The sequence below is a fragment of the Emydura macquarii genome, unplaced genomic scaffold, assembly GCF_026122565.2.
Source record: "Emydura macquarii macquarii isolate MOO-44397 ecotype Brisbane River unplaced genomic scaffold, CSIRO-AGI_Emac_v2 contig_3343, whole genome shotgun sequence".
Taxonomy (NCBI): Eukaryota; Metazoa; Chordata; order Testudines; family Chelidae; genus Emydura; species Emydura macquarii.
Window position 1 is genome coordinate 2,412,735 of NW_027133480.1, and position 18,346 is coordinate 2,431,080.

The 18,346-nt window shown below is 36.3% G+C and overlaps 2 protein-coding genes across 5 annotated transcripts in view; one reads left to right on the top strand and one right to left on the bottom strand.

Moving 5' to 3' along the window:
* Window positions 1-18,346, top strand: part of FANK1 (fibronectin type III and ankyrin repeat domains 1) — a 54,697-nt gene that overhangs the window by 34,699 nt on the left and 1,652 nt on the right. Inside the window, exons 5-12 of one of the 4 annotated variants that reach the window (XM_067533369.1) lie at window positions 1,223-1,297; window positions 1,662-1,727; window positions 6,063-6,228; window positions 8,118-8,261; window positions 9,590-9,667; window positions 9,763-9,807; window positions 9,899-9,988; window positions 14,529-14,857. In XM_067533369.1, coding sequence (XP_067389470.1) covers window positions 1,223-1,297; window positions 1,662-1,727; window positions 6,063-6,228; window positions 8,118-8,261; window positions 9,590-9,667; window positions 9,763-9,807; window positions 9,899-9,988; window positions 14,529-14,639 — 775 coding nt within the window. In that variant the 3' untranslated portion in view covers window positions 14,640-14,857. Of the gene's footprint in view, window positions 1-1,222; window positions 1,298-1,661; window positions 1,728-6,062; window positions 6,229-8,117; window positions 8,262-9,589; window positions 9,668-9,762; window positions 9,808-9,898; window positions 10,153-14,528; window positions 14,858-18,346 lie in introns of those variants that run through there. The other 3 variants (XM_067533370.1, XM_067533371.1, XM_067533373.1) reach the window with 3 other exon arrangements.
* Window positions 18,091-18,346, bottom strand: part of ADAM12 (ADAM metallopeptidase domain 12) — a 282,924-nt gene continuing 282,668 nt past the window's right edge. The window contains exon 25 of the mRNA XM_067533368.1: window positions 18,091-18,331. Within this exon, the coding sequence (XP_067389469.1) occupies window positions 18,274-18,331 (58 nt within the window). The 3' untranslated portion in view covers window positions 18,091-18,273. The remainder of the gene's footprint in view (window positions 18,332-18,346) is intronic.

Sequence of the window (18,346 nt, forward strand, 5' to 3'; positions counted from 1 at the left end):
AGATGGCCTGATAAGTAGGGAATGGACACCTGTGGGGTGAGATATGGTGGAGCCAGAGCACTCTTTCTGCTGGCTGGACTCCTCATGTGTAGCTGGGACCATAAGTGTTTATCACTCTCTACTTAGCACCTGAGAAACTTGGTTTGTTTTAGGTGATGTTAGTAATTAGCTGTTAAAAGTGTTGTACCATTTTTGGCAGGTGTACAGAATGGAAAGTATAGGATGTGTAGGAGCAAGGTTTTTTGGGAAAACAGAGACGTAAGTCCATGATGTGGTAGCCTAAACATACTATATCTGACAGAGCAAGGGAAAGACTTCACGTGTGACACAGATTGAGGCACCCTTACTTGTATCCTGCATGAAGAAAGGGTGATGGGCTCCTATTCCAGGATTTAGCTCCACAACTGTTTGCATGTGCAGAAACACCATCACTGTTTAGAAGGCCAGTGAGAGTAAAGGAATCCATTCTACCTCATCCAGATATAGATACCCATTATATCAACCTCCTCCATCCTCCCCATATGATAGATATCTCTCTCATCTTTTCTTCAGAAATTGACCACAAATGCCAGAGTATCATAATCACAGAAATGCACAGAGACTCATTCGGTGATTTATGTAAATGAATATATCTTGATCACTCATCAGGTTACCATCCCATTCACTTATAGTCAGCAACATGCAATTTCTAGTTGCTTTAATTTGTATAATAGACTAGTATCCTAGTTAAGTCAACAGGGTTAAAGTAAGGTTATTGTGAAACTTTGTCCAATTTTCCTGCTTTTCAAATGTTTATTAGAATATTGTATTTGTTGTTTGACTTCCACTGTTTTTACAACCTCAACTCTGTCATGAATTTTTTCCCCTAAGAATATGATTTTACCTAGGCAGCTGTAATTTTTTAAGTATCTTATTTTTCTTGGAAAAATTAAACTTTAAAAATATTTGTCAATTAATTTGTCAAAAATATTTGTGAATTTCTATGGAAAAAACAACAAAAAACAAAAAGTAATAATAGAAGTCTTTAAGCATAGTAGTCAAAGTTTTTGATAAAACTATCAAATGTTGATTACTTTCACACAATTGGCAAATTAATCAGTGATTACAATGCTTTGAATTTATAAGACACTCTTTATAAATACGTTGTGGAAAGATTTATGGTTGTCTCTGAAAATATTTGAGATACATTAGTTTGTAACATTTTCTTTTCTCCTCCTGTTAGACACGTGAAGGTGGATGTTCCTGATAAACTAGGCTTTACTGCTCTGATGGTTGCTTCGCAGAAAGGATATGATGGGTATTACTCACTTTCTTTTACCTCTTTGCTGTGTATACTTGATTTTTACACTTCTCTACTATATTTGGAGCAGAATAATAGATGGTCAATTTAGGAAAAGTACAATAAAATACTATTGATGTTTTGCTTTTTCATAGTGTAAAGGCAACTTGACAATTTATAAAAGACATCCAGAATGATTTTTTTCTCTGTGTATTTGTTGTTAAAAATCAAAAAAGTCCTTTTGAGTAAGAAATGATCCTATCAGTCAGTAATAGACTTTGTGTGCAAAACTAAGTTTTTATTTACTCTTTCAGAGTTTCCATTTTAGTGAGAAATATTAGTTTATTGAGCTTTGTTCTTAATGAAAATATTTGTTATTTAGGCTTGTGAAAATATTGGTACAGAATGGAACAGATGTGAATCAGAAGAATGGAAGTGGAAAGGACAGGTACTGCATGGATATATTGTTTCATCAGATATTTTGTCGACCTGCTATTATGGATTACTGCATCATTATTTTTCCAGTTCTGGAAGCTGTGATTTTGGTCTAGTTTTGGTCACAACTGAAAGTAAGTTTTGTTGATTTCATCTTAGTCTCCATTTGACCACATCATAAAATTACCACAGTATTCAGTAAATTGGCAACCTTTGCTCAGGAAAAACACAGGACTGGATTAGCAAAGAGAATTGTAGATCAGGAATCCGCTGCATTGGCAGAGGTCTGAAGAGGAAGCTCACACAGTATTTACTCTGACTACCTGGCTCTAGTGCGTACTGTTGATTTTTCACTTTACTAATCTCTAAATTCACTCATGTATTTGTAAAGAAAAGAGACAAAAAATATCTTTAAGGAAAAACCTCCTCCTTAAATAACTAGAACAGAGTGCAATAAGATAAGAGAAGTTGCTTATATATGTGTGTGATATCAGGTAGTTGTTAGGCACCTTATGCTATTCTGTATTAGAGCCGCTATATAAAATTCATATTCATTCAGGGATTTGAATGCAGGCCACACAGATCTGGATGTGCATGCACAGTGGTTACCTTCATTTGTGTTCGTATCTGGGTGCTGAAAATTGGGTCCAGAATATGTTCATTCAGTTCCGTTGATCAGGCATCATTTTCTCATATGCTAGTAAGTGGGTTATTGATAAATTTTTCTTCAGAGAATGATAAATTACTCTTTCAGTGCCTTTTTTTCCACTGAAATCTAATCTGTAGCCAAATCCTATTTTATTTTTGGGTATGTCTAATAAATCAATAGCACTATCTAAAAAATAGAATGCAGGAGATAATGCCTAAGATAGCAGCAGGTAGCTCAAAAATTATACTAATCTAAATCATACATATCCTGACAATTTCAGAATTTATGGAAGAAATCATCTGCACATCCTGTACTGTACATTTCTAGTAAAAACTTTTTATAGGTCCATCCTTTTCTAGAATGTCAATAAAGTCTTCAGTTTTTTGGCCTTTCAGGCCTGGAATTGACCCATATCATATTTTGTAGGCACCATCTAGATTTCTTTCTGGGTCGCCTTCATGCTCACACATCTTCCATTTGTAGTCCTTTCCTGTAGGGACACCACTATGTTATGAGTGCCCTTCAGCAATTGCACTTTGTCATGGTTATGGAGCAGTTTGTACCTCTGTCCCTTTTCTTGTCTCTGAGTTCACCTCCACAGGATTTAGGCCTCGTGCCCATATCTTTTTTGGGGTGGAAGTTTGCAGTTCTCCCACTCTTAGATCAGGACATGGGTACAACACTCCATCCCTGCCAATTGATTATTACTGTGCAGATTTGATTAGACACCTGTGTCTCTTGCCTTCAAGAGCTTGTGACTTTTGATATAGTGATCAACAGCTTTCTTAAAACGAGTATGTTTATTAGCAAATGGAACAAAATCTTAGAGAAAAAGATTTCAAAATAAGAATCAGACTACGTGCATATTTAGCCTCATCTAGTCTTATATTTGACTGCAGGCTAAATTAGATGGGCTTCCATCTTGAGTTACAGGAAAAGAACAGACCCAACTTACATTATTTTAGGAAGCCCAAGAGCTCTGGGACCCAGCCTCATCTCCATTTTCCTTCTGTGACATCCAGGGTACAATCTGAATTGTGGAATTGCTGTGCCCCTTAACTCTCAGGATACCTCTCACTCTGTTCTGCTAGTGAAAAGCAGCCCCTCCAGGCTTTGCTTTCACACAGCCATTAACATATGAAGGCATATCCAACAAAGTTACATGAATGCTCTCCCGTCCACTCATGAACTATATACAGGAATACACCTGCCACTTCCCTCAGCCTTGCATCCCAGAAATGTGCATCATACACTGTTCAAGACCCTCTTGAACAATGCAAGTTCATTAATTAGTTTGCCATTCTATCAATGGGTAATGGATATGCACCAGCCTTTGTTAACCTAAGTAGAGATTTCCTAAACAATCCAATCAACCACACTGTTTTAGATAAAATATTAAAACAAGTTTATTAACTATAGAATGATAGGTTTTTATTGATTGTAAGTGGTTTAGGCATATAAATCAAAATTGGTTATAAAAGAAATAAGAGATAAAATATCAAGTTAATTCTTAAACTTTTCTATGCTAAATAAGATTTAAAAGCAAAAGGTTTTCTCTCACCCAAAACTTTCAGCTGTTCATGCTAACTGGAAAGCTTTCCAGTTAAGACCATCTCCCTGCCCCACAGTTTACTGATGGGTCTTCCAAACAGTCTTGCCTAATATATAGAGATGGAGAAGGAGAGTCCAATGATAAATATAAATTAAATTCTTTTCAATTTAAAAATAAAGGGAAAACTTTGATGATTGGTTACTGATTCATGCTTCTTGTATGATTAAGCATAGAACAATTTTATTATGGTGGACAATAAATTTAAAGGCCCCAAATTTAATGAGTGATTTAATTGTTAGTGTTCTAGAGTAGCTCTGAGGCCACACTTGAGTTTGGGGCTGTCTTGTGATAGGTTCTATTCAAAAATAAAATAAGACAGTCCTTGTTCTGATAGTCTAAATAGGGACAAGACACGACAGGTAGGTGTAGAACCAAATTTTGTGGGAGGGAGAAGGCAAGGATAATAGAAATTCAAAGTTTGAGTATATTAGCTGAATGTACAATTTGGTGGCTATGTAGTTATTTTATTTTAAAGAGATTAGTGAACAAAAGAGATTAATGAATCACTAATGATCCACTTGTCTAGACATCATCTAGGCAGGTGGCCAGTTAGAACATCTTATTAGCATTATTATTATTACAGGGTAGCTTTGTTTTAATTTTAATGTTCTGATTAAAAAACATTTATATTTTCATTTCATGTTATGGATTCAGTTAAGGATTCAAAAGCCGGAACTGTGTTAGGGTAGGAAATGCTTGAGTGATAGCATTATTGTATGCAGTGTGGGTGTAGCCATGTCAATCTCAGGATATTAGAGAGATAAGGTCCAGTAAAAGATGTTACCTAACCCTAACCCACCTTGTTTCTCTGGTCAATAGTGTTATTGTTATTAGTATTGCAGTAGTGCCTGCATGCCTAGTCAACAATTGGGGCCCTTTTGTGCTAGGTGCTGTTCAAATATAGGAAGAGACAGTTCTGAAGACTTTATAATCTACATAGACAAGGCAGACTAAGGGTGAGAGGGGAAGCGATGGACAGAACGGTGAAGTGATTTGCTCATTGTCAACGCTGTAGGGCAATGATTGAGCATGAAATAGAACCCATATTCCCTGACTTTTAGTCCAGTGCTCCTATCCAGCTAGATCATTATTTCTCAGTTTTTCACCTTCCTGTCTAGCCTGGGGCACAGCTCACTTGCTGGTGGAGTCTCTGTACCTTAAAGTCTTTAAACCATGATCTGAGAACTTTAATAACTTAGTCATAGGTTAGAGGTTTATTACAGGAGTGGGTGGATGAGGTTCTGTGGCCTGCATTGTGTAAGAGGTCAGACTAGATGACCATATTGGTCCCTTCTGACCTTAGAGTCTGTGAGTCTATGAGCTTGGGATCGTGAATGGCAGTCAGGGTGATCATGAAGCATTGAAAATTGTATTACAATCTAAAGTAAAGAAAATCTTCTCCCACACTCTCTATATGCCCTTATCCTTTAAGGTGTAGTATTTTCTGTCAACTTCTCAAATGTACATATATTAATAGGATTTTACTGATATATTTTTTACTGTAACATTTATAATAACTGTAAGGGAGTCTCAAACATTTTTTACTTTGAGTCAGGGGTTGCCGACCTGAGAAGGTTGAGAAACATACTGCCACTTGCAGTGGCTGAAAGCATAATGCTTATGTGGGGCTGGAGAAGGCATAATGCTTCCAGTGTCACTACCTAAAGATGAACTCATTGGTGGCCATTTCTACACCTATAGTAAAAGTTTATCTTGGACCCTGGCTTCCATGTGGTTTCCAATGTGCAGGAAGGTGGCACTATGGTGTTTAATGCTAGTAGCTCTCTCCTCTGTAGCTGGGTTTCGCTGGCTGCAGCATTATGGGTATCTTCTGTTTTGGAGCACTGGAGGTGGAGTGGGGTGCAGCAGAGGAAGTGAAGGGACTTCTTGTGCCCTTCTTTCACCCTCTCCCAAGGATAGCTACAGTTTAGCTGTATGTTAAATATCAGTAAAGTTGTGGTTGTCAGCTCAAAATTAATAGTTGACAAGAAATAGTTGACAAGCTGCCCAAATTAAAGTAAGTCACTAATGTAAAAATAATAATAATGTCTTGTTCTTCCAGCAAAATAATTCTCTTTATGTTACAGCCTAATGTTAGCTTGTTTTGCTGGTCATCTGGATATTATTAAATATCTCAGAGAACAAGGAGCTTCTTGGGAAGTCAGAGATCTGGGAGGTTGTACAGCTTTGCACTGGGCAGTGGATGGAGGACATTGTGAGGTTATTGAATGGATGATTAATGATGGCTGTCAGGTATGGATTTTATCTGTGTTTTAAGAGAAAACAACATTTTTATGGGACATAGAAATTGGTCTGATAGCCTGGTGATACTTTGGGAATGTTTGTGCTTTACAAGTGTATTTCGGAACCCTTTGGCACAAAGGAAACCCCTTTGACTGGAAGAATAGTGACCATGACATAGGTCCTGAATATCAAGGAATTGTAAAACTGAACAAAAAATGGGGGAAAGGGCAAATCATCAGAGTTTTGATAGGAACATCGAGAATCCACTATAGGAGACTGGGGAAATGCTGTCTTTTGTTCTGTTGTTTTTAATAATTACTATATACTTTGGTAATTGTTTTGTACATAGTTATAGGGAAATAGACAGATCCTGCAGTGCCTAAAATTGAAGATTTTATAGTTTTAATAAAAATCTGGCATTTAGTTTTGCTCCCAAGCCTCCATGAAATTGGAGACAGGCAGGCTTACCTACTTTTGATTTCGCACCATCTGGAGACGCAAACTTGCATTAGCAAACAAAATGGGATATGCTTAGTAACAGCTCAGCAAATATTAGCAAATTGGTGGGTATAATTTAATCAAGTGGTTGCAGTGGATAAGATGTTCAAAAGTTCTGGTTCAAGACTTCAGGGAGGCGAAATGAAAAGTTGAAGTTATGGAGATAAGGATTGATGGGTATAATGTTATTCTAATTGAGAATACTAGAACTGTAAAGCACTGAGAAATGACCTGTAAAACAAGTTCAGATTAAGAAAAGTCATGTTGATGGAGGCCCCTGCAGGAGTGCAAAGTGAAAGTGTTAGATAGGTCAAAATTAAACCTCACATTTTAACGTCATTGTCTCATAACATTCTTGGAACAGTGACGAGAGTAATAGAGGTTTATGGTAACTGAAAAATCTGCACATTTTAGGGTGAAGTTTGATCCTGTTGCAGTCCACAGTGACTCCAGTATAAAGGAAAACAAGTCGTATATTTTCAGGACCTAAACTTGCATATTGCAGTCTGAAAAATATGAATATTGACATAGAAATGGCATGTTTCTATTTTCAGATTTAAAATAATTTTATATAGGTTATTACCATGTCCTCCTTTTGCATAAAAAAGTCTTTATTTTACCATAAAACAAGAAAAAGAATATGGATTTGGAACACTTAAATTACCTGATATCCAGACATGTTCAGGTTTACTATGGAGCCTTTACTTGAAGTAGTACAAATGTTCAGAATCAAGGGGTAGAAAGGAGATTTTTTTTGTAGGTGACTCGCTAGAAGATTTCTTATTTAAATGATTGTTTCTATACTGCTGAAATTTTTTGTAATATTAATGATATGTTTAGGGTGCCTAAAGCATTGCTTATTTGTTATTTTAGATTGTAATAAATACATAATAATGTTATGGTTCTTTTGGATGAGGAAGAAATCTTTTCTCAATGCACAAGCTTCAGAGGCCTGAAAACATACAGGAGTCACTTCTAATGTCTTCTTTCTTAAAGTTGCCATGTAACTTGTGTGCAGAGCAAGGAATACATTTCCTCCTCTTAAAAGGAGCATTCACTCTTTGGAGCCTTCAGGAGAAACTGTCTAGGGCTCCAATTAAAACATGTACCCTATGTACTTCTTCCAATCTCCTGTGAGAGGTCAGGCCAGAATCTTAAGTCCTAGGTACCGAGTTCTGTGGTGCTGATCCAGCACTTCAGCATGTACTTTATTTTAAATAAGTGAATTAGTCCCCTTTAGGTGAATGGAACATTTTGATTCTACATTTAAAAATATGGCATCCTCAAAGGGGTTGTGAGTTTTTCAACTCAGCAATTGCTCAGCAATGTGAAAAATCTTTGTTTATTGAAATAGGGATTTTATTTTTTTAAATTTAAGAAATGTCTTCTTTCTGCAATAGGTAGATGCTAAAGATACATGCTTAGAATGGACACCATTGATGAGAGTTTCTGCAGTAACAGGAAATAAGGATGTGGCATCTCTTTTAATTGAAGCAGGAGCAGATGTGAATATGAAAGATAAAGATGGCAAGACACCTTTAATGGTATGCCTTTTTCAATAAACAGCTTAGTTGTGCACTTGCAATTAAGCTCAGGAGTTTTACTACAATTAGAAAATTCTTGTTAACACAGAGGAATATAACCTGTACATTTTAAATTCATAGAATCATAGAATATTAGAGTTGGAAGGGACTTCAGGAGGTCATCTAGTCCAACCCTTTGCTCAAAGCAGGACTAACCTCAGCTAAATCATCCCAGCCAGGGCTTTGTCAAGCCGCAGCTTAAAAACCTCTAAAGATGGAGATTCCACCACCTCCCTAGGTAACCCATTCCAGTGCTTCAGCACCCTCCTAGTGAAAAACTTTTTCCTAATATCCAACCTAGACCTCCCCCTCTGCAACTTGAGACCATTGCTCCTTGTTCTGTCATCTACTACCATTGAGAACAGCCTAGCTCCATCCTCCCTAGAACCCCCTTTCAGGTAGTTAAAGGCTGCTATCAAATCCCGCCTCATTCTTCTCTTCTGCAGACTAAACAAGCATAGTTCCCTCAGCCTCTCTTCCTAAGTCTCATGCTCCAGCCCCCTTATCATTTTTGTTGCCCTCCGCTGGACTCTTTCCAACTTGTCCACATCCTTTTTGTAACGGGGGGCCCAAAACTGGACACAATACTCCAAATGTGGCCTCACCAATGCCAACAAGAGGGGAATAATCACTTTCCTCCATCTGCTGGCAATGCTCCTACTAATGCAGCCCAATATGCTATTAGCCTTCTTGACAACGAGGGCACACTGCTGACTCATATCCAGCTTCTTATCCACTGTAGCCCCCAGGTCCTTTTCTGCAGAACTGCTGCCTAGCTCATTGGTCCCCAGTCTGTAGCTGTGCATGGGATTCTTCCGTCCTAAGTGGAGGACTCTGCACTTGTCCTTGTTGAACCTCATCAGATTTCTTTTGGCCCAATCCTCCAATTTGTCTAGGTCCTTCTGTATCCTATCCCTACTTTCCAGGGTATCTACCACTCCCCCTAGCTTAGTGTCAAACTTGCTGAGGGTGCAATTTATAACATTCATAACATTTATAAATAGGTGTGTGTGATAATTTTAATTTATGTATGTCTACATATAATCGCAGAATCCTCTCTGCTATCTAAAACCCAGATCTTGACTCAGGATCAGCTAGTGCTGATCTCTGCACTCATTTGGAATCCCCTGAAGCCAGTGGAACTCTGTATGGGTACTGGAGTCCACACTAGCTGATCCCAGTACAAGACAGAAGCCTGTGTAACGTAACATAAATGCACTAACCTGTGGCAGATAACAATATTGTAATATAAGGCTATGTATTATAGTATTGGTCTAATTAAATTGCAGGTGGCAGTATTAAATAACCATGAAGAGTTGATTCAGTTGCTGCTGGATAAAGGAGCAGACCCTACAGTTAAAAATGAGGTAACTAAAAACAAACATCGTATTTAAAAAAAAAAAAAGATTTTTAAAAAAAAATCTAAAAATGATTTTGAATATATCCTTGTTTTGTCTTTCAGTATGGCAAAGGTCTTCTAGCAATGGCTAGAGGTTTTCACAGACACGTATGAATAATTATTTTACATATTGATTTTTCTAGTTATTTTAAAAAAAAATTCTTCCCTTTCCCTTAATCTTTCTATTTTTTTGGTTTAGAGTGCAGTCACCTTGTTAGAAGAAAAGATGAGACAATTAAATGAGAACACTAATTTTCCTCCAACACCTATTGGCTCACAGATACATGAGGTAACTAAATAAAAGAAAAGGAGTGCTTTTCTATCAGTAAGGTGAAAACATGAAGACTGGCCCTCAGTTAAGCACTAGAACTTGCTTGTTTTACTTTATACTGTTCAATTGTTACAGATTCTTGGGCACTCAATAAAATGTGTAGTTCTGCTTCCTCTCCAGAATGTTGTTTAATATATTTGTATTTTGTACCGCCATTGTTCCCTAACACTACTTTATATTCTCTTGCACTTAGAGTTACATATAAAACAAAACGTTTTCATAAATGTAATTTGTATATCATTCCCCTTTGCTCTTACAAACCTTCTCAGAGCTCATGAAAATGATTCCTTTTCACATATTTTTATTATTATTTCCCTCTTTCTTTTCTTCAAGACCTTTGTGTCCTAGTGACTGTCCCTTCGCTAGAGAATGGTCAGTAACTCCCAATGATGCCTGTCAGTGTCACTCTTAAAATGGCCAGGAAGTCCTTTCTTTTCCCCCAGGAAATGAGCACCTTGCTTGTTTAACATGCCCAGATTCAACCATAGGAGTGAAAAGCTAAGTTTAAGCCTTAAGGAAGGACTGTAATATCCTTCCAGTTTAATGTGTTAGGCTAGGCGGTTGTACATAATAAAGGAAGTTGAAGGTTGATTCCAGGGTAGAAGCTGAGTTGTGACTTTAACTGTTAACTATTATCTGATGTAAATAATCAGAGGCTTCCTCATACAAGGTCTTGTGGCACTTCATGACAGTGACTATAGCTTTGTCTTCTCTGGTTTTTGTTTTTTTTTTAAAGTGTGTGTGGGGTTTTTTTAACCTCAGGGGTAACTAACATGCATGTTCTTTCCTGCGGTAAAAACACAGTGAAATCCAGGCACAGCCTTATACTCACACCAAGGGATTGACATCACTGAGTTTACTTTGTGGTAAAACCGAAGTGCCTGGCATGGTTTTTAACTTGGGACAGCTCATGCATGTTAGTTATCCCCAAGGGAAAAGAAAACCACCTTTTTCAGTAGAGAAGACAAGGCCTATATTGGGGAGGAGGAAATCGTCACTAAAGTTAAGTGTAACAGCTTCTTGGACTTCAAATCTAAAGAATTCCAAAGCATTAGTGCAACATTTAACCTGGCCTGGGCACCAAATAATGTTTTCTTAATTTTAAAATGGCTTATAACTGTTGCATTCAGTGTTCAAGGTATTACTAAACCCAGAAATGGCTAGTTGGCGCTTAATAATGATAAGCTTTTAAACATGAATAATAAAACTTAAAAATCAACACAATTTTACTAGCAGCCCATGTATGTAAACTGTACAAGTTAAAAGATAAATGTTGATAGTAAATCAACAGTGAAAAGACAAGTAGCAGAGTTTTATATAGTTTGAATGCTTTACATTTGCACGGTGGGAAGATCATTTAAAATGTAATTACAGTACTCTTAAATTTGTAGAGGGGAGAATGCACATCAATACTATTGACTTTGACTATTTCGTATGGTGTATATAATTGAAGATTTTTATATAAAACACATGCACATAACTACATTTTTTATAGTCTTCTGCAGGCTGTCTTTTTCAAAATATACATTGATTGACATTAAAATGTAAATGTTTTCCTTTATCATTATGTATTGCAATACTTTCTTTTCTACAATGAAATATTGCAATGGGGCATATCAGTTTTCTCAGGTGCAAATATTTATTTCTAAGTGTCGTACTTTCTCTCCTGTTGATAATACTATTATATGCCTTAAAGCATAAGCTGTACTTACTTTCAATTTCCACTTAAACAGAAACACAAAGTATGCTTCAATAAGAAGTAACTTTCATTTTGTGGGGAGGGCTAAACAGTGTTTGACTGATTTTTATTTTTATTTTTTTTAACCTTTCAAGGTTATGCCATTGTGGATTTGATTTTTTTTTCCCAAATGCTTCCAGCATTTCCTATCCTTGATGTTATGTTGTTTTAAGAAGTGATAGAAACCAGTTGCCCAGTGCATCACAGCCAATATGGATGCAATTTACTAAAATTCAAAAAATAAATATACGCTAAAATTCTATTAATTGGAAAAAAAAAATCCCTCAGTATCTTGCAGTTCCTGCAAGAAGAAAATGATAAAGCGGTTGCACTATCAGAAATATTTTCCTCATTAAGGAAGAACTCATTTGTGACTCTTCTTTCCTGTTCAGGTGTTATGCGGCAGGGGATTTGGAAGATGCAGGAGAAGCGGGGGGGGGAGAGGGGAAGGAAGAAGTACAACAGTTTTAGGATTTGCCTCTATTTGTGCTATTTTTACAGAAGCCAAATCTTCATTTAAATCAGAAAAGCATTCCTAATCCTTTCCAGTGCAAAGATAGTGTCTGCAATGAAAACTCTGTTCTCTTAATACAGCCTTTTAAAAAAACTGTCAACAATTAATATGATTCACACTTTGCTGCAGATGCTAACTTTTCATTCCACTCTGTTTACCTCTGTAAGATGTAAAGTGAAAATTGAACCATGAAAACAGTAGTACTGTTAGGCATGGCAATTAATAAATAATTGATTGTTTTTATGCTTGTCCTCTGGGAATCTACATTTTTTCCAGGGATAAGCTATTTACACATCTATCATCTAATACAGGATGTTTTTATCTCTCACTTTGTTTCTTACTCTTCTGTCTGACATTTTATTTGACAATCTCCTTTCCCTTTATAATTAATTTATTCAAATGGCAGGGATCTATGAGGTGAATCTGAAGGTTCCAACCCTGCTGAAGAACTATATGGAATTTCAGGAGAGAAGGGTTATTAAATATTTGTGTTTGTTTTTTAGTTTGCTTTTTTAAAAATTTAGGAAATTACACACACAATGTTAGAAGAATGTTACTAAAGTTGCAAACAGAAGCACTGAAAAATAAGGAAATGGAAGAATTAAAGTTACTTGTGCAACCTTAATTCAGCCCTCTTCTCCATATGCATCAGGATAAATCTTTAAATACATGTTTACACACAGTTTTCCCCCACAATACCTCCTATATAATTTTCAAAACAAGAATAGTTGTAATTTATATATTAGATGTAAAATTCTACTAACAGAGCAAGTTCTGCAGATGAGAGGCTGCAAAAACCTGCTGGGAGGGAGTTGGAAGCTTCTTAAACTACTGACATACTCACATAATGCTAAAACACTGGGAGTTCAAGGAGATTTGAGGCTATCCAGAACTCCTGACGCCAAAAGTGGCAGTGTAGCCTACCTAAAGCTGCTCTTACTCCTGGGTAATAGAAAAGCAGGTAAAAACTGCTCCTTCAATATTAATGTAATTTCTGTTCTGCAAACACTTTTTAGCAAGGAATGTTGAATGAGAAATTAAACTTATGTTAGACACCTTATTTGCTGTGGTTTTACTGTGTTTCCTTCATATACTCAGTAATGTATTTCAAATGCAGTTCTAAAATGGGATCTTGTAGATCAATGGCTAAAGAAAAATACTTTTTATAAACAGTTTTTTTTCCATTTGAACTACCATCTTTATATATGGTAAGCTAATGCCTACAAAAATATCTTAAATTTTTAAGTATGTACTCTGAAAATATCTGCATACATGTGTAAGAAAAAAGTGCCTCTTACAGGGTAACGTATAAGAAAAATAATTGTTTCATGGTTAAATTTTACGTGTAATTAGAGTGTCAAAATGAAATAACTGACATTCCTAGCAAAGAAAAACTCTATCACACTGAGTGATTAGGCTTTTTTTTCTTTCTTTCTTTTTTTTTTTTATGTGGTGCTTGCATTTTTCTAAATCATTTTGATAATTACATAAGACAAAATCAAACAAATGTTTACTGTTTATTGAATATAGTATGCGTAACAATGAATAGATTGCCCTGCTATTGCAACATTACATTGTGTTCACTTGTAATACCTTAAAATAACATTCTATAAGATATGTGTACAAAGTAACACAAACTGTTATATAGCTTAGTGTGTGAAAAAGTTATGCACACTTAACTGAAGCATGATAAATGAATGGTTCATAAAAAGTAATGTGCTGGTTTAATCTCAGATCATATTGTGCTAAATGGTCTGTAGTTTAAACAGTTAAAATTAATCAGTTGCTACATTTTTTTTTTTTTTTTTTTTTTTTTAGAACAATAGCACCTTTCCCCCCCCCGAGTCTAACCTAGTGAAAATGTGCCTTGTAGTTTTATATATCATGCCTTAAAGTGCTTTTTAAAATGTTTTTCTATGACTGCTTTGTTAAGTGATTGTTTACAGTCACTGGTCACACTTTTTGTAATGCTTTGTTTAAAAACAAAAGTTAACACATACAAAAGTCTTGTGTTGGTTTGAAATAGATATGAATGTATATTGGAAAGGAATATTCAGGTATGTTGGAGAAGAGAACACCATGCAGAAAGTATGTGAAAGCAGGAATTTGACAGCAAGATGAAAGTTTATGAGATGACTTAAATAACATGTAGCACTTTCATGTTTTTAAAGTGCTTTGTAAATACTAAACTAATTAAGCTTCAAAGCCAGCCTATAAAAATAAGTGTTACTATATCCATTTCACAGATGGGGAAAACTGATGCTGAGAATTTAAGTGACTTGTGCAAGATCAAAAAGAGAAATCTGTATCAAGATGATGAAAATTCAGGCTCTCCCAATACCAGTTCCCATGTTTAAACCACTAGCACCAAGCTCTCTTAAATCTTTAGTAGTTTCATTTTTTTCTTTTATTGTTTGCTAAATTTATATTTTGTGAAAAGTGATAATCCATAGGGGCATAATCTCTTGTTGATAGATTTCTGTAGTTGCTATTCAGAAGGGATAATCTGTGTGTAGAATGAGTTCTGGCACTAATGAGTTTACATAAGTATATTTCCTTATGTATGAAAAGATAATTAAGGAATGAATCCTTCAACTTTATTGTAAATGCCTAAATGCATTAAAAACAAAATATAACTAGCAACATTTATTGGGCATTAGCAAATAGTGCAATAACATTATATATTCAAATAATCAGAACCAAACAGAACTGATGCTATTAAAAAAAAAAAAAAAAAAAGCAGCTGCCAGGAAAAAAACCGTGTACATCAGCTTTGAATTAACTAGGCATTTAAAAAAAGACACTTACCTGGAAAAATCACACTTGTATCTACTGTTGTTAAAAACAACACCTAGGATTACTAAAACTGAAAGACATTAGATGGGAAACACCTATATATGTCTGGTTTTTTTCAGTTTTTGTACTTTGCATATTTAGTAATTTTCACTGGTTTGTTGATGGTCATTTGTCCTTCCTGTCCCATGCACTAACACAGTGGTTCCCAACCTGTGGCCCGGAGGCTAAAAGTGGCCCGCAGGGGCTTTGAAAGTGGCTGGCTGCAGAAGGGAGCTGCTGCCTAAGGACCCAGGTGGAGTACAGTTCCATGAGGCTAAAAGATCAGTGCAAGCTCCTTGCTGCAGCCAAGGGGATGGGAGATCAGTGCTCTTCTCCCCCTGGCTGTAGCAGGGAAAGTGCTCTGCCAGGGTCCCTAGGTGCTGGGGTCCCTGCTGGAGCCAGATGGAGGAGAGCACTGATCTTCTGTCCCCCTGGTTGCAAAAGGGAGCCACTGCCTAGGGATCCAGGTGGAGTGCATGGAGCTACAGGACCCATGCGGTTTCCCTGTTGCAACCAGGGGGAGGGCAGAGCAGTGAGGAGGCTGCCTCCTCACTGAACTCCTTCTGTCTAGCTGCAGGGAGGGGGGGAACCTGCTGGCAGAGACTGCTGGCCCTTCAGGGTTGTGAAAATATCTCTGGACCACAAGCCAAAAAGGTTGGCAACCACCGCACTAACATAATGCACCTTTATACATGAGCTGTCCACAGAACAATGCATGTGCTCTTCCCCAGGTTCTATGAGAGTGTTGTTTACCAGTAACAGCAGCAATACAGCTTTAAGTTTTTACCTCTCCAGAATGAGGGAATGCTTTCAAAGAGCCCAGATATCTCTGACACTCTCCAACCAGGACATGAGGCAGCAAGTCTCAAGTAGGTCATACATACTTGTATCATAGCTGCTAACTGTAAAATTACTCTCAGAATCATTGCATGTGCTTGAACGATTTTGCTCTAAGAAGTTTAAATGTTTAATAACCTTTGACATACAGCCCCCTGCCTAGGCAGCTGTTTTAAGTAGTTGTAAATGTTTAGTTCATAAGTTTAAAGTTATTTTTCAGATATTTCTCATGCAGAACTAAGATGAACCTTGGAATAGCAAGAGTTGTTTTATTAGTGATCATGTTGCATAATCTCAGCATAGGTCATATAAGTAACAAGCAAGATCAGATGGAGATCTGTCTTGAACTATCAAGACTTTACTGTTACGATTCAACCCATCTTTGATCTTTGTAAATCTGTTTTGTCAGCATGGGTGGTAATTGAGGATTTGATCCTGTAATGAGAGCCATACACACAACCTCACTGGATTCATGAAGCATTCATAAATTTGGTGCTGCAAGATTCAGGCTAGGGATTTCAGCTTGTTAAAAGGGGATTGGTTAGAGATGCTGGTCCACTTTAAGGTTCCATTTATAAATAGTTTTAAAAGCGATAATGAGCGATTAACAAATGCTTTGATAAATGATAAATCTATTGATATGGAATCCAACAGATTAGTAGATTACTGGTGGTTTGCAACCATCTGCACTAACCCATTGCTGACAATAATGTTAGTAATGGCTCCCACTTAATCCCTTTAAATGGGTATTGAAAAAAAACAGTTTGGTTGATATTGTAGGTGAAACAAACTATTTTAGCAGTGTTATAGAAAGAGTACGGAAGGGACAACACACAAGGCAAACACACATTTCCTGTAGCAGTGTTGAAAATGTGGTTGTTGCATCTGCACTCTCAGTGGGTTAGATTCGGGTGGTGGAAAAAGCTAGGGAGGACCTGTCATTGAGAGCTGTAGCCATTTTCGTAATGAAATTTAACCCACATGTGGAGCAATTGGCAGCAGTAGATTATGCTAGGGATGATCCACCACATGGTGATTTGATGGCACTAAAGCAAGACTTAAAATACTCCTATAACAATTTCACCCGTGTTAAGAAATTATCTTCTACAAGATAGAAATCAGAAGGGTGTTGGTTTCCAATAGCCATTTATGCTTTTTGATGAAGATTGATGCACAGAGGAAGAGCAAAAGTAGCTTTTCTTTTTATACTGTATGGTGCTCAAGAGAGATGAAGATCCTGTCCACATTTTCAGATACCTCATGTCGTTATACAGAAGTATATCTTTTTAACACTTTTGTTCAAAGAAGTATGAGTATTTTGGAGATTAAAAAGCGGGGAGGGGAATCCATCAGAGAGCCAGAATAACATTTTAGAAGTTTAGATACAAAACAGTAGTAAATATGTAAAATACAGTTGATAAGCAGAGATGAGACAGCAGAAGTGAGTAGAATCTGTCTATTTTAAAAACTACTCTATAGCATCTAACTTATTTTTTTCAATGTGTTTGATGGTATAATTGTATCGCATAGTAAGATGTCTCTATCTTATATGGTATTGAATGAATCTAATTACCAAAGTATCAAAAATGTAATTACATTGGAAGGCCTGAATCTGCATTGATATGGAATAATTGTATTGTGTTTGATAAAACAGTGAGCTAAAAATACAGTTTTATGACATACAGTACTTGTCCAAAACCAATATGCTCTCTTTAAGCACAGATTGCTTGACAATTTCAAACAGCAATATCAGGCCTTTTGAAATTACAGTACACCTACTAACAGTTATTTTTGTTAAACATACATGCTATACATTTGTGTGCAGATATTGGGCATTTCACTGTATTCCAGAAAACATGGCTCATCCTGATGTAATCATTCAAAGGTTTGTTATAAACCATTGAGATTACTAGAGTTGTTTATCATTGATTTATCCATGAGTATCTATTCTTTATAAAGAATAGATCAAAACTAAACACTCTACATAAGACATGAAGCAGAATGATTCAAGTTCACTAAAATATTATATAAAAAAAGACTTCCTTCCTAGGAAAACTCAGCTATGGTAAAAATATCTACTACAGTGCACTGCACTGCAATAAATATTCATTATAAATTAATAATTTACAAGTACCTGAGCAAGTACACAGAGCACCATAGCACAGCACCAAAGGCAGTAAGAGTTCTTAAAAACAATGGAGTTTTTTAAACATTAAAAATTCTAAGCATTGTTGTTTTTTTTAACCCACTCCAGTTGGAGTTTAAAGATAGTGCAAACTTCTGTCTTCACTTTTTTCAAAAAGATGTCAGTTTTTCTTGTCATTTCACATAGGTGGTGTTGCTGGATCTGGGCACTTGTGGATGTTTAGGTGCCGGTCTGTTTAAAGAAAAA